Source organism: Hypomesus nipponensis, chromosome 9 (genome assembly GCF_054491055.1).
Source record: "Hypomesus nipponensis isolate SF chromosome 9, ASM5449105v1, whole genome shotgun sequence".
NCBI classification, from domain to species: domain Eukaryota; kingdom Metazoa; phylum Chordata; class Actinopteri; order Osmeriformes; family Osmeridae; genus Hypomesus; species Hypomesus nipponensis.
In genome coordinates, this window is record NC_140369.1 from 18,503,087 (window position 1) to 18,523,507 (window position 20,421).

At 41.7% G+C, this 20,421-nt stretch overlaps 1 protein-coding gene across 1 annotated transcript; it reads left to right on the top strand.

Moving 5' to 3' along the window:
- The first annotated feature begins 13,163 nt into the window (after window positions 1-13,163).
- LOC146273376 (intermediate filament protein ON3-like) lies at window positions 13,164-18,594 on the top strand. Its single transcript, XM_084704541.1, has 9 exons — window positions 13,164-13,684; window positions 15,521-15,729; window positions 15,825-15,885; window positions 15,991-16,086; window positions 16,218-16,382; window positions 16,506-16,631; window positions 16,901-17,121; window positions 17,261-17,319; window positions 17,476-18,594. Exons 1-9 carry the CDS (start codon window positions 13,292-13,294, stop codon window positions 17,619-17,621), a joined length of 1,476 nt encoding a protein of 491 aa, XP_084560667.1. The 5' UTR covers window positions 13,164-13,291; the 3' UTR covers window positions 17,622-18,594.
- The last annotated feature ends 1,827 nt before the right edge of the window (window positions 18,595-20,421 follow it).

Here is a 20,421-nt window from a genome sequence, read left to right on the forward strand (position 1 = left end):
TTTCAGTTTAGTTCAAAGCTAAATGCAAAGGTTACAGTATTTTAACGCCTTTGTCAAGGACCAATTACATCGCAGGTTTCTTCATTGCATGGGCTTAACAACTGGTTCGTGCTTGTCTGGGCAGTTGCTGAGATCTTTTTATTGCTTGATGCTGCGTACTCTATCCATTTAATGCACCTGTCAGAACCGTGACAGATGTGTTTCTGACAGAGAATGCTGATCCTCAAGTAGCATGCCTGAGTTCCAGTGTTAAGTAACACTCTGTCGGTGCTTTTAGTGAATAGTTGTGTTCTTTCTGTGGCTGTGTGTGTTGTGTGGGTTTGAATGTTCACACGCGTGAGACTGTGTGCGCATGAGAAATAACATGTGCTGATCAGAATATGTACAGTTTGTGCACTTCTTGGCCTTTTCTTTTTCCCCACTCATTTAGTAATAGTCAGTGTTGGCACAAAAGCTATTAATTTAAATGACTGCGAATACAAATTACGAGGCATTAGGGTAGATGACTTCAGGGATATTATTCATACAATGTAATTCACTTCAGACACTTGAGTTGGCTGGGAGCAGTATCCTTCTGAGCTGAGAGTTGATCTAAGGAACAGGTCCTTGCTTGTTGTGTGAGTGGGTGTGTCTGGTGAGGGTAACAGCAAGAAATATTATTGACATTAAACAGATACATTGAACATGCCTCTCTGACTACTGCAAAGCACTGTATAACTGAATAATATAACAAGCAGTTACAACCCTCTGAATGAAACATTTTGTTAAACCAATTTGAATTTCCCTAAACAGTGTCCACATGTCTGGACTGAGGCAGCTGCACTTTAAGCACAAAGAAAAGAAAAATGAAGTGACAGCAGGTATGTGGTGTCTAATGTTTGCTGACAAAACGCTTTACCACCATGGCAGACAGCTATTGAAAGACAGTTAAGAGGCCTGTCTTGGTTGGCAGTGATATAGATCTAGCTCCAGCATGACATTTGAAAATATTGAAGTTGATGTGAGTTTTCACGTTCTGTCTAAACAGTGATTCCTCTTTCTTGTCTGGGTCAGCGGAGTGGTCCTGACCAGTCCACCTGGTCTTCTGGTAGCCCCTAGCAACCAAAGGTCTTGACCCAGGAGGGAAGGGCACACCTAAAGTAAATTCCATGTTGTCTGTGAGCCTTTTAACCGTTTCCAGACTGGAGTAAATAAGATCTGTTTTATTCTGTATTTAGTTGACCTCACTTCTGCTTTTGTTTAAGAGTTGCACAACTCTCTCTGTCCCAAGGCTTAAAAACACATATACACACGCAACCCCCCCCCCCCCCCTTCCCCCTCCCCCTTCCCTCCCCCCTCCTCCCACACACACACTACATATCAAATTTTCTATTTGTGTGTTGATTTCCAAATTATGTACTGTACTGTATACACAAACAAGACAGACAAAATGTCAGTCATTGCTCACACAGCCAAAAAGTACTCAATTGTCTGTGGACTGCCTATGAGACAAGTCCACCCAGAGCTATGTGGGTCACTGTAACGAGGACTCGTGGCACGGTCTTGACCTGCTGGGTCTGTCAATGCTATACTGTGGCCACTCCTTTTGAATCCTGTGTGACCGCTCCCACTCGATTATCTTAATCTTTTCCCACTCTCCCTGCCCAACGCTAATCATCGTCCCTGTCTATGTTTTTTTAGTCATTGTACTTTCCGTTTCTCTCTTTCTGTCTGTCTCTCTGACCAGGGATGAATCTAGGTTACCACTTTTGGGGGGGCTAAGCCCCTAGATAAAAACAATTATTTTTCCTGTGCCGCAGCAAAACTAGGGGGGTCTGGATATTTTGAATATCCTTTTAAACAGTGTCGTCTATTGGGTTTTAGGAAGATAAACTAACACATTTAGATTTAGAATTTGAAAGAAAAATTAAAAATTAAATGTATGTATTTTTTTATAAATGTTTTGGAGGGGGCTAATGAAACGTTTGATACGCCCATGTCTCTGACACACTCACTCATAAACACACCCACACAGTTTGTCCTTATAAGGTGTCAATGAATGAGACATTATCTAAGCGATTACTGGACTGACTGGATTGTAAGTTGCCATGGAAATATGACACAGTTTGTTCCATAACCATAATTGTTGGTGTGTTTGAGTCTGCACAGCTAGTGCTTCGTTTACACTGTCTCATAACTCATTCAAATCAACATGGTTAATCTTCAGATAGTATACATGGGTTTAAGTTTGTTGTAAGACATTAAAGACAAAACAAACAAAAACAATTGGGTGAGCCCCTAAACTTAACAGCAAAAGTTACTGTCAAAGACAATGGGGGTATATTGTACTGTATGTTATACTGTATAGGTTATACTGTCTATTGGAAGTTTCAAATCTATTTACCTCTCTCTCATGATGGCAATGGATGAAATACACAACTTCCGTAGCCATAAACGTGTCTGGAGTGCTTGGGTGGAAGCCACAACTATGACCTAAGGTTGCCTCACTCAGCTCGAAAATGAGGCAAAGGTTTTGTAACCACTACCGTTGCTAGGCACTGTGCAGCTATGACAACAACACTGCACCCTGTCTAAATTAGGGAAACTGAATTATGGATCGTCTGCAAACAAGAAACACATTTAAGTGCTACTAGTGGCAGAAAATGGAAATCTGAGGCTCTTTTCAATTCATATTGAAAGAATAGGTCCTAGAACAATTTTAAGATTTGAGCAATGTGTAATTTTTCAAGTCGTTTGTGTCTTACACTTTGGTTTGAAATATCACTCCTACGGTCTAAAACATGACAGCTTTGAATAACGGTTCAAAGAATGTGTGCTATGACCTTTTGTTTGCATGTTACCCAGGCCTTCTGCCTGTTTAAATACATTAAAAAATATAAGGCTCAAGTCGGAAGGATTACAATAAATAAGAAAATGAAAATATTGTTTGGGGACAGTGTTTATCCATGTGAGTGAACATTCCCACAACACCACAATTCCCATGAAATGAACCCACTTAGTCTCTTAGTTTTACTATTTTACAATGCAAGTGGCCTCATGTCTGTCTACAAATGCATCTACCCACTATTACTCATCATGCATTCAGAAGAAAAGAGCAAACACAGGTTGAAACAACCTCTCGGTGCCTGTCATGAAATTGCCAACATGAATGATTTGAAATGGATTAAATCTATTTTTTTGTATCCCATGTATGGTAAATTGTCTTGAAAAATATTTTGTAGACTTCTATAGACATATTTTGATATAAACTAGCCCCTGTATGGAGTGTTCCATGCTAATGTTTGCCTGGCTGGCTGTGTACGTTTTATACAGAGTATAGTGCAATTACACGTTAAAGTTACTCTACATAATGGACTAGATCATGGAATAGATAACTGGAAGAGATAACTATTCAAGCGTCAGTGCAATGAATACAAATGAGTACAACTCTCTTTGTTTTCTAATTTTACTAGAAAATATGTTTCGCTTGTTAAGGTGTGTTGCTCCACAGTTCAATCCTGATAGCTCCTCGGATGGCTACTCAAACATTGAGTTTGTGCATTTACAAACTCGCACAAAGTAATGGGGCCACCTCAGGAAAGGAGCAATTGGCTTTTGCGATTGGCTTCTGAGATGACCTGTGATGTCACAGTAGATCACGCAGCAGGAATTTTCCTGGGGCCAATAGACTCGTTCGGACAAGCTGGTCTCTGAGCAACACTACATGGCATTTGTAATAGCTTTTCTGCAAATCCATATTTCTGTCTCTGTGCACCGAAAGGAAATGGGAAGGATTATCACTGAAGATTCCTTCCCTACATAATTTCATCTATGCTTACGGAGGCTTAGGTTGAATTATTAACATATACCTGCTATGGATGATCTAGGATTTAAATTTGGCAATTGCTTGACCTTAAATACTATCCATATCATTAATATCGGTTTCAATCTTGTTTGAAAAAAGGGCCCTGATTAGTTTTTTAGGATCAAATTCTAGTCCTCTCCCTCTTCACACATCAAAATCTTGGAGTGAAAAACATGTCATCAATTAAGCATGTCGCCACACCTGTTGAGACTCAGACAGTCACACACGCACACACACACACACACACACACACACACACACACACACACACACACACCCAGGTACATTTAGTCACAGACATGCAGGTGTTCAAAACCACACCAACATATTGTGCAGAATTGTTCACTTTCCCTCTTTATCATGAGCTTCAGGTCAAGTCGACATGTTTTCGGTAAACTGTCTCTTTGTGTCTTGTGGTCAGTGAGTCACACAATATCACATCATCTTTGAGCTACGTAAGTACACACTGTTCTAAACCCTAACATCCCAGCTACCACCCATCAGATCCTATTGGAAAGTTCACACATTTTGTCTGAAATAATGGGTGGGGTAGTGACACATGAAGTTGCTAATTAGGAAAACAAGAAATCAAGATTATGAAATACGGTTCAATATAGAAACTGAAGAACCATGTTCATGGTAAACCTTCTTTCTAAAGTGCTATTTGGAAATATAACTTCTTCTTCTACTTCTTTTTTTTTACCTAAACAGAGTTGTAGAACCTTTCTTCTTAAAGAAGATATTTTACTGTACTAAGGCTTGAAAAGGTTGGAAAAACTGCACAGTGTATGTGAGTGGACAAGCAGCAGAATTAACAATTAGCATTACATTGCAAGTATCCAGCTAAATCACGACAAAATTGTTTCATTGTTTCATAGCCATTTTTACAAGCAATGTCCTAAAGAGCTTTACAGTGGCCCACAGATCAGCACTAACAATTACCATCGTAAAACCTTCACAGAAGACAAGGAACAACTCTGTGTCTATTATTTGCTCTGTTAAGCTCTGTACCAGTTTGGCCCTTTGGCTTTGGATCAGTTGAACAACATTCCCTTTGTCTTGTCTTACTGCATTGTTGAGATGAACACTTGACTTGCTATCAGCTCATTGCTAGGGTGTGTACCTTTGTAGGTGGTGAAAGCAAAGCTTCCTCGGTATAACAAGTCGGGGCAACGCCTCTGCAGACACACACCTACAAGGAAGACCAAAGCTGCAGGGGTGTGTTGAGTGTGTGTCTCTGTGTGAAAAGGCACCACACACGCCCTGTGGCTCAGTGTTGACATTTATTATTATGCTGATACTTAGTTCCTATGCTGGTATGAAATGAACGGCATAACACTCCCAGAAATTCTCTTTGGGATTCAAAATGAACAGTCTATGTGGAGCAGTGGGGTACGACTGGTACTTCAAACTCATTATTTGCACTTCATACTTCACAGCCCATGGCGTGTAGCTGATGCCTTGTCAAACCACTTGGACACCACCTGGTTTGTGTGTGTGTGTGTGTATGTGCGTGTGTGTATGTTTGTGCTCCCATCTAAGTCGGTACATGTGCATATATGGGAGTTCGTTCAAGGGAAGGGTAGCATGGAGTAGAATTCAGGTGTTGTGTAAAAACAGAATATATTCAGATTGCACTTTTGTATTGCATCAACTGCATTTGATTTCCACTCACATAAACGTGTCATGTGTGGTTTAATACATCTGTGTGGATCCCCACATAAACAAGCACATTTCACCTGAAAGTCAGTTAAGTATCATTCCCAACACAATAGGTTGATGGCACTTGGAAAAAACAGTTTTTAAATGACGTGCCCCTGTGATCTCTCCTTAAGCCAACTCGTATGAGTAAAAGGCTGCAGGTCAAAGTTTCTCTGGTGTAAAGCAATGGAGAGGTATGACCGGAATCTAGAGGAGGCAAAAGGGGCATTCTCCAACAGCTTTCCATTGTGGACAGTAACGTTTAAACCCCTTTCAGAGTCCCTCTAACTCTCAGTCAATGGGGACTCTGTCTGTTGCTATCTATGTTGTGCTTTATTATGAGCTTACTGCACATGCACCACTGGAAACAGTGATGTTACACCAGCCCCTACACCCTCGTCGTGTAATTAACAAGTGCTCGCAAGTTTGGTTGGAAGTCAAAAATAATCCATTAGTCCTTTGGCGTGAAGGTCAGAGGTTTGACTAGAGGTTGTAGGTTTGCAATACCTATGGTCCAGCACGCCTGGGTGGCAAACCTGACCGGATCGTCCAGTGCAGGGTTCTACAATCCTTCTTCCTGGAGAGCTACAATAGCAGCCTGCAGATACTGGCCTCGGCCTTATCTAACTTTAGTATTATAATGAGCCGTGGCTATCGTTTATAGTATTGTAACGTGTGACTTTCGGAAGTCATTTAGCTAAACCAAGGATCTGGAATGGGGCTTCAGTGAATAACCGGTAGCCTTTGCATGTTATCAAAAGAGTAGTCCGTTTATTTCACAAATAAAATGTACAGCAGGTATTCTAGGTCTGGTGCCACTGATACACAGGATGCCTTTATAACCCAGCTAATAATAACACAGTGAAATAGGCAGTGCAACTACACACAAAACGTCAACACGATGCAATAAGTGAGCACACGCACCCAAAAAAACACTGAGGTTCACGGCAATTAATCCCTCTGGTCTAAGTATAGCTGGACACACATGCAAACTTTCCGATCAGGGCCCTGGCCGCACGCCAGCAATTGCAACCGACCATAATACATACGATACATAAGATACAATACAAACAGGGAAATAGTGGCACCACCAGAAGGCTATGCGAGCTGGGGAGGCGGCAAGTTAACACTAGTGCACAAAGTCTAATGACACGAATTGCACGAATGGCACTTTGCCCTATCAAAACCCTGCAATGTTCAAAACAGAGATAACAATATAGCCAGTTCAATATTACCCAACGTCACGCTGTTCGCACAGCTTCGTGATATCAGAAAACCCAACACCCTTTACGCTGCCAACATGCCCTTTAAGGTTTTGTCCTTAATTGGCGTTAATTGTCTGTTGGAGAAGCAGCCGGAGGCTCGGCCGTGAATGTCCCGAAAGCTGGCCACCCATTGGAGGGGCTGGAGGCTCGGCTGTGAATGTCCCGAAAGCTGGCCACCCATTGGAGGGGCTGGAGGCTCGGCTGTGAATGTCCCGAAAGCTGGCTGTCCATTGGAGGAGCTGGAGGCTCGGTAGTAGGTGTGCGTGATATTAGATGGGCTGTGATCCACCCACTTCCTCCGTTGGCATCAATACTCAAAAGAATGACATCCCAATATTACATGCATTACAGTATTATGAACGATAGCTCTCAAGGAACAGAGAACAGGGCAGTGTAAGTGTTGTAAGCCAGTTCCAGGGTTTGAGAAGCCTGGTCTAAAAGAGTTGCACAGTTCGACAGAGAGAACCTGCATGAAATTGACAATATTAAGGAGAATTGTGCTGCTTGGAATCTGGTAGGGTGTTGCTTGTCATATGTGTGTGTGTGAAGATTGGTCCATACACACGTTCAAAAGAACTTTTGGTCTTGTCCAAGGGTTATTGCGTACATTCGGCGCACCATAGCCTCTGCAGCAGTGCCAATATAGGAACTCGTACAGCCCATGTAAAGTGCTTGGTCTTGTCCTGCTGAGGCTACACGGGCCTATACCGGTTTTCCCATTCAGTGCCCCAAAATGTTCAATCTTGTCCATCAGCCAAAAGTTCTCATATATAGTATAGTGCAGAACATTGACATGCAACCAAGCCCTGATCACTCTACACGTTTTATATCTTGACATAGTTGACATTGCACAGCAAAAAGAACATGACAAGTGCCAGGGTGTGGCTGTCAAGTGTCAAACGATATGTTCAATTTATGACCGAGAGAGAGAAAGAGAAAGAAATGAACATGAGCCAGTATTTCTCCTTTTCTTTAATAATATGTTTTTGTTGTTGCATGAAAGTAAACATTTGCAACTTTAAAAAGGTCTGTTGGCACACCATTGTTGTTTCTTTACACCTGTCTGCACACCTGAAAGAAAGCTGTTGTGCATGCATTGGAGCTACAACATGTTATCATTCCTACTTGCACCAGTTTATGCCCTGGAACATGTATTGTCTCTGTAACTGTTAACCATTTTCTCGCAATGTACATTGTTACATACAATGGTTCTTTGCATCTTATCTAAATATCATTCCTTAAAGTAAACTTTAAGATAAAAAGTCAATATATTATATTTTCAATTAGGTTTGAGTGACTGTGCACTGCATTCTCAATGTTGTATCAAAATTCAAATGTAAAGAAAATCAAACTATTGCACTTGCACTAAGAATTTTGTTTAGAAATGTCTTTAAAAAAGTATTTTGCAAGGTTTGACCCTAAAGTATTGTTGTGATTCGTGTTGTTTTTGGCGGCCTGTTTTAATTTTAGTTTTAGTCTAGTCTTTGTGTAAAGCTGTCATTTTAGTTTTTATTAGTTTTAGTCACGTTCATACTCTTTTTAGTCAAGTTAGTAAAGTTTCAGTCAACTAAAAGTCTGAGCATTTTAGTCTTATTTTAGTCAGACTTATCCATAACTATTTTCGTCTAGTTTTAGTCGATAAAAACTGATGACATTTTAGTCTAGTTTTAGTCAACGAAAACAGCTGACATTTAGTATAGTAATTTAAGTCAATGAAAATTGTATTTGAGTCTCTTTTAGATAAAAACAGAAATAGTCTAAGCAATAGTCTCGAGATGTTAATGCCAAAACCATTTGTCTAATGTAGGCCTATAGACCAATTATTTGTTTGTGTACATTCGGGATGCGCATGCAATGTGGCTGCAGAAAACCGGGAAAGGATAACATTTTAAATGGCAAAAGGACCACACTGATAATCCAAATAATTCGATAAAAAAAAAAAAAAAAACGTCGAGGAGGACATGCCTTTAAGAGAGAAAGCGATTACCCAATGATATGTTGCATCAGAATTTTGATTTGGGTCACAAAAGTCTTAAATTGGAGTGAGAATGTGCCCGGTACAGACCGCATAGTCGAGCGGCAACCATGTCTTCACGTCATGTCACAAAGTTAATCATTTTACGCTTTTACAGTCAATTCTACATTTAAAAAGTCGAACAGGGCAGCTTTCAAGAGATATGGGAATTCTGCTTTTAGTCAGCTGGTCCGATTATTTTTCTGATTTGTTTAAACTGGCAATCTGAGACATCCCAGTTGCACTGTTTTGACGTTAACCTCAGTCAGACTCGCTCACTGGCAGTGTGCACAATGTTGTATTTCACTCCATTCTACACCAGAAACGTCAGGGAGGACTGCCTAATGAAGATACGAGTCTGATGAAGATAGCCAGAATCTCAAATTTCTTTAACCGAGCCTGTTTCATTCGTAATTTTCCTGAGAAAGCGACCTCCGTTAGCCAGGCTAGTTTTGCCCAATCACTTGGACAGGCTATTTAAGGGTATCGGGGTCAAGTGACTTTTGTGCATAGACATGTGAACGTAAATGTATTTGTCCAAAGGCCAAGAGCATCAAAATGTTAATATCAAGATATATGATGACCTGAATGACACTCCAAGAGTAGGCTAATAGACCGGGGAGAAGTTCGTCTTTTGCAACCAACATGCGCAGTTGAGCCTGCTTGACAGTTGTGTGACGTAGGGTGATAATTGGTCTAGAATAAGGTAGGCCTATTCAAATTCAAGTTGTTGATGCCAAATTCAGTTCAGTGTGATTGCTATGTGAATGACAAAATTAGCTACAGTATTTGGCCAACAAGGGATGCTTAGTTCACATGCAGTCAGTCAGGTAGGTACTAAGAACCCACTCTCATACAAACAAATACACACGCACACACACAGTAGCTACACACACGTGGTAACCCACTTTACACTCTCAAACCAACACACACACGCTAGTCACACACTCTCACTGAGAGTCTCAGTCGGTTTCAGCTCCAGTGGCTAACGTTTAAAGCTAACGTCTAAAGCTAACGTTAAAATGAGACACATTAAGCACAGCCTCATGAGTTAGCTAATCATAATAACGCGACTAAACGAGACAAAATAACCTTATAACATTTCGTCTCGTTTTTATTTTGTAAACTAGGACTACATTTCGTCTCGTTTTTATTTGTCAACGATATTGCATTAGACATTTAAATAGGCTATCGTCACATCACCAGCATTTACGTTGCGTCTCGTTTTTGTCACTTGATAAAGGTTCGTTGATGACGATATTTAGTCATAATTTTCGTTGACGAAAGCAATACTAGTTGTGATCCTTGCAGCGGATTTGTCCTTAATAGTAAAACCTTCTTATAGTAACAGTGAAAGAACGGGTCTATCGTGTCATTCAAAGGCACTTCATCAGATCACTCCCCTGCACTTTGTCAAAGTAAAGGTCAGGATGCCTGCAGCCCCAGATTCACTAAAAAGCGATCGTTAACATCTGGTTAAAAAGGTCACCCTTTTTTAAGGTAATTTGCAGGGAGTGGCAATTGGTCACCTGTGAGTTGAGTTTCACCTTCTCAAAAGTTGTTTTTCAAGTTATTTAACCAATAACCCACTAATTAAACCTATGAAGATCTTGCACCACTCCTAATGTCCCATGACATGAATGCCTATTCTACCACCATGCCAAACATAAATATTTCAAACATCACAGGCTTAACACACCCAGTTCTCACATACCAAAGAAAATAAGAAAGATCTTAGTGAATTCCTGTAGTTTGGTTTGGCACAGACAGAGCATCATGAGATCAATGCACACACACACACAAACACACACACACACACACACACACATTTGGTGTATGCATTGTGCAAACCTACTGTTTCTCGTTAATCAGATAGGGACTACTGTTACTTTTACTTTAAAACTTGACTATTTCAAAACTAATTGTGAATCTTAATTGTAGCGTTTCCTTTAAGTGTTGAATTTAATCAAGCTGCAAAACACCCGGGGACCAACATGTTTTCATGTATTTGGGGCTGAAACCTTCCCTAAGACTATTTATTCAGGAACAGGGTGTGCGACAAAAAAGGTGTACCGGCTAAATCTGTCAGTGTTCCCATATAACAAAGAGCGTCACCTGCCTTCAATCATTCAATCGCAGTTGTGTCAGTTTCAATCAAGTTATGTCAGCACTGCATGATTAACGATCATTCTAGTTACCAGGAAAATAAAACAAGATCCAGTGCCTTGAGAGTGAACAAGTGAAAGAGTGTGGAAAATATCTGATATCAGAAGAGATGAAAAAACACTGCAGAAACACTGAATTCTGAAATATAAAGAAAGGAGAATTAGGTGAATTTAGGCGACGATCAGGTGGAAAAGAGAGAAGGAAGAAATGAATTCAAAGAAAAGTGATGCTTTGTCCCTTGAGGCAGTTTTCCAATTATTAACTGACTCTCACTGTACCCTGGAGGGCTAAAGTACTAACTCGATGTATGGAGGTATTTACTGTGTGTTCTTTTTGGCAAGCCCTACAGTAAAGTACACTTACCAGCTCATATTTTTTTTCCAGTTTTTTCTGATTTTCCTGTTTGGTTGAGAGAAGTGACAGGTTTTAGCCTGAAACTAATAAAGAAAAAATGTAGCTACCTTTGACAGGAAGAAAGGCTTTATTGTCATTGTCCCGCAGCAGCATGTAAGTTCACTGCTTCATTGAACTCAAATCCATGTCAATTCATAACATGCAAATGCATTTCACATGCAAACACATGCCGGCGTGCACACTTGCAAAGATGTGTGAAAAGTTCCTGTCTGTCGGAAGGCACACAACAGACAACTGGTGCACATGCACACTCCTATTCACAAGAACATTACAATACATTTCCATGTTAGTCATTAAGAAGATGCTTAGCAAACGCACATCCACACACAAGTGAATTAAAATGACCCATGCCTTAACCACACACAAAGTAACATTACATGCGCTTGGATTTGCTCACACTGCATACATGAATTTGATTCAAATAAATGGCCATTCCTTCACTCCTACGTCTGTAAAAATCCTTTTATTGTTTTGATTTACTCACGCAAGCTTGGTGTATAGTGCAAGTATTTACACAAGATGTGTGCCAGCCAAGTGATATGTGGATGGCATCTGTTTGTGTTTAGGTGTGTGTGGGAGAGAGTGAAAGAGCCACTTTGACAATGTTTGTGAAAGACAGTTGCTAGGAGACCTATGGGGGCGTGAGAAGCCTAGGGGTCAGATAAGACGAAGAGAGAGGTACTGTTGCAGCAGTGACTGGGACGAACACTCTCGACTGAAGGTTTCTCTGAAAGGACTTTGTATGATTTGATCAAGAAATCCTACAAACGTTCATCAAACGCAAAAAACATTCTGTCACCCTGACTAGTCACACATGGTAGCCAAGAAGATTCTTGCTACACATCTGGCTAACATACAACTGAAATCAAGCTCCAGTTAGAACCTCCCATGCATTTTTACATACAAAATTAAGCTGGATTGTTTAAATGTTAAGTTTCCCTCTGTCAATACAGCACTCAGAGTATGGGTGTGGTGGTAACATAGAGAGATTACTATGCTGAAAGAAGTTGTAAAATACATCATTCATTGAAGCATAATGTTTTTGAGAAGTTCCCCATTCTGTAGTAGGGGCTGTGTTACTGTGTAAGCTTAATAGTGTAGTATTGTCCAGTATGCCCATAACAATTTGGTGAGGTAACTATATTTAGCAACTTTGTGTTGCTCTTGCTCCCCCTGTTGTAACAAGTCTTTACACAAGGATACATGAATCTGGCCAAGTTCCTTTATTTATTTATGTATATACAGTCGTTTATGTAGACCATACAGATATTCCACAACATTCCCTGATTAACATGTTTCCAGCTGGAAGACGTCAAACCTCCAAAACCTTTTTTTTCTCAAACTTACTCAACAACTCACAACTCACTCTCATTACCACAGAATTTAAAGAGATTCTGACCTCTGCCCTTCAAACTGCAATGGTTACATTCTACATTAGACTGATTGTCCTCCACCACTTTCTCACTTTGTCTCTGTTAGCCTCTAGCCAGGGCCAGGGAAGGGTGTGCCAGAATTATTGCTTCACAATCTCTTGCAACCAGTCTGACAGGACTCGCCACTCCTCTTAGCCTCTCACTCCTACGGGAACCAGGGAGCAGAAACTCCAGGCTACGATAGGAGGAGGGAGGGGGCTAGGGAGGGGCGTGCAACCTGCACAGCGCTGCTGGATTGAGCTGCGTTCAGGTCAAAATGGGTGTGTCAACTCTCTCCAGGTGGAGGCGGAACCACCCTCCCCCTCCTTGTATGTGTATGGGGATAAAAACCAGCCGGTGTCAGGAGTTAGTTACTCAGAGGGACTTGACTCTCCTTTGAAGCCTACTCCTCCTCCTGTCCTCCATCCACTTTCTCTCTACAAAGACGACACAAGCCCTTTTTACGACCGCAACGATGAGTTACAGATCAGGCAACACCACCGTTCGCAAGAGCTTCTCCAGCCGCTCCTATGCCGCCCCCCAGACCGCCCGGGTCAGCAGCATGTCTGTGCGTCAGTCTGCCGGTGGATTCGGTGGTGGTTCCGGCTTTTCGTCTGGTAGTGGCATGGGCGGAGGCGGCTACAGTTTCAGCAGCTCCAGTGCAGGTGGCTATGGAGGTGGCCTCGGCTCTGGATTCGGTGGCGGCAGCGGCGGATTCGTTGGGGCCCCCATCACGGCTGTCACAGTCAACCAGAGCCTGCTGGCCCCCCTCAACCTGGAGATCGACCCCTCCATCCAGATTGTCCGCACCCAGGAGAAGGAGCAGATCAAGGGCCTCAACAACCGTTTTGCTTCCTTCATCGATAAGGTGAGTTTCTATGCTTGTTCACCCTGTGCAGCGCACACATCATTGACACTAGTTAGCTATTCTCTTGAGCTTTTCCTGTCTTGGAAACAAACCGTAGGCAATTTTTTTGTTTGTCTCTAACACGATTCAAATTTGCTGAATGTACCCATGAGGTGAATTGTAGTGAAGCAAATAGCTTTGGAGTAGCTGAGTGAAAGGTTCCTATCACCAAACTGTTAAAAAGCTATGTCAAAGTTAGTTAACATTCTCTGATGTTTAACCCTCTGATAAAAACGGACAAAAGTGAATGGAATCAGTCCATGATGCACAAAGTACCATGACATGATTACTTTAGGGACAAACAGTAAGATATGATATAATGTACTGGCACATGCATATATAAACATAGCATTTGTCAGTCTGTTTAGTTGTGAAAAGAGGAATCTGTTAACCAGATGCAGACCTGACCACAGGAATCCAAATGTGTAATTAATGTGAATCTTATCTGTGCAGTTAATCTATCAGTATTTCACTCCCTTTAGGATTAGGAGAAACATTTACAAAACCCTGTCTGTTTCTGGTCAGAGCTTTTCATGAACAGACAACCCAACCCCAAAAAACTCTTGGTTTGCTGAAAGGTACCTTGCAGCCTATCCGGGGGCTGTAGCTGCGACAGTGTCCCAGGGTGCTATCTAAATAAGGGTGGAGATTCAGTGGAGTGACTCACCCTACCCATACCTCTGAGATCGGTTCCCACCCCTGCTTGTCTATCTACAAAGCGTTTACAGAGTCCGAAGTCTAGCATTTGCAACTATCACACAGTTGTAATAGAGTGGCAGGAATGTACAGTGTGCAGAGTGGTGGAGCAACTTTCACTCATTGCCTGAAGCAACCACTTATTGGATTGGAGAACATTCCACCACATTCTAGGCATAGTAACCTACAGTCTGTGCTCTTACCCATGCCAACTATGGCACCACTGCAGACTCAGAGCTGAGTACACTTTGGATTTGGCTGAAAGTCAACTCTCACCAGAAGCTGAAGAACAAAGTAAACACACCCTCTGAGCCTGTATACTGAACGGCTTTGTCTGGTGCAGTTTTACCCACCACACCTAGTTTTTTAAATACACGGAAGGCCTGAATGCGTGGCCTCGGGAATGAAACAGAGCATGTGTGATGAGTCATAGCCACCAGGGATGATAGGTAAAGCAGACACCCCTCCCTAGCAGTGAGAGAAAAGGAGAGGGGGATGGGGGGGGGGGGTTAACACACAAGATAACAACTCACACTTTGTGGTCTTTTGTTTTGAGTGTGAGGAATGAGGACCTCCACGTCCCCAGACAGGTTTCTTCATGCCCTCCTAGGATGTAGACGGCTCCAATTGGGTGTGTTTCCACATCACCATATGTCGTTTAGGGTTATAACATTTGTGGACAGGGAGTGGCGTGTGCCCCACCCTGTGATGCTATCTACCGAGCTATGCAGGTACAGGGCGTGGGGTTTTAGTGCCTATTGTATATCTATGGCTATGTCCGATTGGACTGTTATTTTTGTCCATATGCCTTGAACAGATACACATTCTGCATCTTTTTTTTTTTTTAAGTGTTGAGAATACTTTTTTCAACCAAACATGGATTTAAGACATAAGTTTAAACAATTAATAAAACATGTTCTTAACTCAACAGGATTCTGGCTGGTCACATATGATAGCCAAGATTCTTGCTACACAGCTGACCCTAACCCTTATCCATTCATTTGAAAACTTACGGATGTGTTGGTCCATATATACAGTAAGTTCAGTCAACCATTAGAATTGACCATTCAACCCTAACCCTTTTTCTACCTCTCTCTACAGGTGCGCTTCCTGGAGCAGCAGAACAAGATGCTGGAGACCAAGTGGAGCCTCCTGCAGGACCAGACCACCACACGCTCCAACATCGATGGCATGTTCGAGGCCTACATCGCAAACCTGCGCAGGCAGCTCGACGGTCTGGGCAACGAGAAGATGAAGTTGGAGGGAGAGCTGAGGAACATGCAGGGTGCAGTGGAGGACTTCAAGAACAAGTGAGTGATTGAGGAAATGCTAAGGCTGCTAAACATTCATGTTCCATTGTGACTGCCCAAAAGTACTTGTTTACATAGACTGCACATTTCCCTAGGTATGAGGATGAAATCAACAAACGCGCCTCCGTGGAGAACGAGTTTGTCCTCCTGAAGAAGGTAATACCATGAGCAAATATTATTTGGCTTGTTTGTGTTTGTTGAGGATTTATTGGAACTCTTTAGAAGTGCATTTCGTGAACTGTTCGTTCTCTCCCTTCCTAGGATGTTGATGGTGCATACATGAACAAGGTGGAGCTGGAGGCGAAGGTTGATGCTCTTCAAGATGAGATCAACTTCCTCAGGGCTGTCTACGAGGCGGTACGAAACATACTCTTTGCAATTTGCATGAATCCCATCCGTGGTTGTGTAACATGCTATCCAATGTCCTTTACTTTGCTAATGTTGGATCCAGACTCTGATATCCTCTCTGCCTTCTCCTTGTTCTCCAGGAGCTGCGTGAGCTGCAGGGCCAGATCAAAGACACATCGGTCGTGGTGGAGATGGACAACAGCCGTAACCTGGACATGGACTCCATCGTGGCTGAGGTCCGCGCTCAGTATGAAGACATCGCCAACCGCAGCAGAGCCGAGGCCGAGACCTGGTACAAGCAGAAGGTGAGTAAAGGCTGCTGTTTGTAAAACAGGACGTGGAGAAATAGAAATTGCTGGAAGAGTCTTGAGAGTCTCGACTTTTCACTTGATGGTGGTACCCTAACCTGTCTTCTGCTTGGGAAATAGTACGAGGAGATGCAGTCTTCTGCTGGACAGTATGGTGAGGATCTGCGTTCCACCAAGGCTGAGATTGCTGAGCTGAACCGCATGATTGCCCGTCTGCAGAATGAGATTGAATCAGTCAAGGGACAGGTAAGGCGCTATGTTGTTTAAGAAACCCCTCTCTGCATCAAACACTAGCATATTAGCATTAGCTGTAATGCTAATGCTAAAGCTCCTTGTTTTTCTGTTAAGAGCTAATCTTAACAGAAAAACAAGGAGCTTTAGCATTAGCATTACAGCTAATGCTAAAGCTCCTTGTTTTTCTGTTAAGAGCTAATCTAGAGACTCAGATTGCCTAAGGATACCTGGTCCAGCTAACTTGGTCAAATACTAAGAATATCTTCCATCTTTTTCACCAGCGTGCTAACCTGGAAAGCCAGATTGCCGAGGCAGAGGAGCGTGGTGAGATGGCTGTGAAGGATGCCAGACTCCGCATTAGCGACTTGGAGGCTGCCCTCCAGAGAGCCAAGCAGGACATGGCCCGCCAGGTGCGCGAGTACCAGGAGCTGATGAACGTCAAGCTGGCCCTGGACATTGAAATCGCCACCTACAGGAAGCTGCTGGAAGGAGAGGAGAACAGGTGAGGAAAATGTTTGCTTGCTGCCATCAGCACCCTCCTCATGACAAACCTTATGTCTTTTGATGCATGGTCAAACATAAAAAATATCGCTACCATTTGCCACTGCTGTTAACATATGCTGACAATGCTTCATTCAAAGACTGACCTCTGGTGGCTCCTCTGCAACAATCCACGTTCAGCAGACCTCTGGTGGTGGAAGTAAGTGGAACTTCGGTCCTTGTCTTATCTTTCAAGCACACTCTAAACCCTGATGATAGGACTATTGGTATGTGGACCTTACCAATAGTCATGCCACAAGCCAAACTACAGTTGTCATACCTGCTAGATCTAAAGACTCGTTGTCTTGGTTTCTAGACTACTCCAGCATGGGTTCCAGCGGTGGGTTCGGCTACGGCGGTGGCAGCAGCCTGAGCAGCGGCGGCGGCTATGGAATGGGCGGAGGTTCTTCCATTACCAAGTCCTCCGTCAGCACCACCAGCAGCTCCAGGAGACACTTTTAGACAGGAATAAGGAGTCAGGTCTCTTTCCCTATCTGCATGTCTCAATCCAGACCCTGTACCTATCCATGGTGCTATCCAATACACTTTGACACAGCTTCTTCCATCTTGAGGAAAAGTGAAAGAGCGAGGTATTTCCCGACCCTTAGAATTCACGTTCTGGTTGATGAATTGTGTACTCCTGTGCCTTATAGAAACATAGAAACTCCGCAGATACAGAGAAAGATGTAGATGTTTTTGAATAGAGAGTGATGAACATTATATAGAACTGTGTTTCTCATTGGTCGAAAAATGCTCGCTTTCCTTTCATTTGTCCTCTTCAACACCACTGACAGGCTATCCAGAAGTCATGACCCAGCATGGTCAAATTTGCAATCTTTCTGCACTGATGTCATTGAAATGGAATACAAAATATATAGTTTATACATCTAAAGAATTATTGAAGCCAAACACTGAAATCACTTTTCTAGGAACCTCCTTGTCTTATTATAGCTTGTAACTATCAACAAACTGACATAATGCTGTAGCAGCCTCTTAATGGTGGTCAGTCATATTCTTCCATTAGATTCTGTAGGGATTTTCTGGTTGGGCAGCTGAATGACGTCACCCGCATCCTCAATCCTCAATGTCGAAAGGATGATTGCAGTCTAATCAGAAATGACTATTCTACTTAACCATTGTAGAACTGTTTTGTTGTTTGTCTGTTGCTGTGGTTGTAAATCGTCAATTACTAGTTTCTCTGTACTGAAGAAGAATATACAGATTTGCCACTGTCCTCTTCACATGTTAAGCGTTATGGTTGTTTTGAGCGAGGTGTGCTCTGAATTGTTTTCCTCTTTGTTTGGTTTCTGTATTTCATTAGATCAAAATGCAACAACGCTTTGACCAGATTTATTTTACAAAGCGTTCAAAAGTGTGTGTCCAAATTGCTGAAACGCTGAGAAATAAGAACCAATAAAATAAATCTGAGACTTAACATGAGTATTTTTCCTTTCAAAGTGGTGTTGTTTTATTGTATTCAACTTCACAACTTGTCTTCCTGGAAGCTTCTTTATTCAAATGTTTCAGGCATTTTGCACAAAAATTGGATATAGTGAAACTGCCATTAATATGATAATTTTATGATAAAATAGCTTTTCTCCACAACTGGCAGTTTTATAATTACACATTTATCAAATGATAAGTTAGTGAATATGTTTTCAACTAGCATCATCTACTCTAAAACATCCTCATGTAGTACAATGGATAGTGATAGGAATGGGCTTCCTCTACCATTTTGTGTACTCAAGGTGGACCGATGACATATATATTATCATAGCTGTTTTGATAGTATCCATATACAGTAACTCATATAAAGATAACCAAGTGTTAAAATACGGATAAAGTGCATACTAGGAACATTTATTAAACATACCTACTTTAAAAAATGAACATTCCAACAGATTTCAACGTTTTTCCAATGTGTGTTACCATAATGTTTGCTCCGTGTTTAAATACAAAAATTGTGAAACGAGCTGAACTTGCAGAGAACAAATGTTATTGTTGTGGCTTAATTAATCAAACAATCATCCAACCCAAGTTATTTAGAAGTTCATCATCAGTCATTCACTGGAAGATGCATTCCAGTCATGCATGACAGCCAAAAAAGAATCTTTTAAGTTGCAACACATAGATGACTTTACTGCCAACATTACCTTCTCACAAAATGATGGAAGAAGATTATAAGTATATATACCAACCAAAAACACAGCAGCAAGAGTCATCAGGAAATTGCATACATTTTACAGATGCATTGTGATTGACCATGGTAGGCCATATACAGTCCGCATTCAACAATCATTTGGATAAATAAAACCGAAGAGAACCAAATAATGTGCATCACCTTACACATTATGTGATATTGACCTTCGGCAATGGAATTTGCAAACTGCAAAAATGATCAAACAATGGGCTGATTTGGATTTCTTCAGTAGAAGGAACCCCTTCTACCCTATTGTACTTTTTGGTATTCTTCTTATTATTTTTATTTTCCTTGCGCCACTATACCTCAAAGAGTTATGGGTCACACATTTTCTAATTTGGCACAATGATACCATAGGCCAGTGGATACCCCCACACCAAGAATGGGCCAGTGTTAGGACCATAACCCACAGGCTACGCCCAAAAGTACACATTTCAAAGTGATGGCATTTCCACCCCATTGCTCCAATTCTTCTGACACTTTATGTATATGTCTCGTTTCTCATGGGGAACAAAAAAGCTTCAAGGACCCATAAGGTCCGCCATGATGGATTTTCCTGTATGATGAAAATTTGGGATAACCTTCAAAACTCTTCCCCTCATAAACCATAGGTCCAATTGACTTGAAATTAGTTATAGATATCTATGATGTCTTTCCAACTGTTATTTAGGATAAATAAATAGAAAAGGTGTGTATTCATGTAAATGTCCATATTGCCTCAATACCTATGGGTCAATAAATCAAATGTAATTTTGACCGATGGTTGTCAAACCTAGCATGCTTCAACATGACAGCACTCTGAAGTACCTTGAAACATGTCACCTTGATATGTCAAAAGATGGGGGAAAAAAAGCTGTCTGAACTTGGGCCAAATATGACAATGCCTGCCACAGGAGACATGGACTATTTTTTTTTTCATACAGTGACTGAACACAGCAAAACCCAGAACTTCAAATAGCTGACTAGGATAACATGGTGTCCTGTCAAGTGCCAGGTCAGAGGTTCAAATCCAGCCACAGCCATTGAGTCCATCAATACAATGATTATCTGTTTAGCGACAAT

What these genes read in the sequence shown, in the direction of transcription:
- LOC146273376 (XM_084704541.1), top strand. Translation starts at nt 13,292, where the DNA reads ATGAGTTACAGATCAGGCAACACCACCGTTCGCAAGAGCTTCTCCAGC. An exon ending in GTGGAGGACTTCAAGAACAA is followed by an intron (nt 15,730 to 15,824) that starts GTGAGTGATTGA and finishes ACATTTCCCTAG; the next exon opens with GTATGAGGATGAAATCAACA. An exon ending in CTGGAAGGAGAGGAGAACAG is followed by an intron (nt 17,122 to 17,260) that starts GTGAGGAAAATG and finishes CTTCATTCAAAG; the next exon opens with ACTGACCTCTGGTGGCTCCT.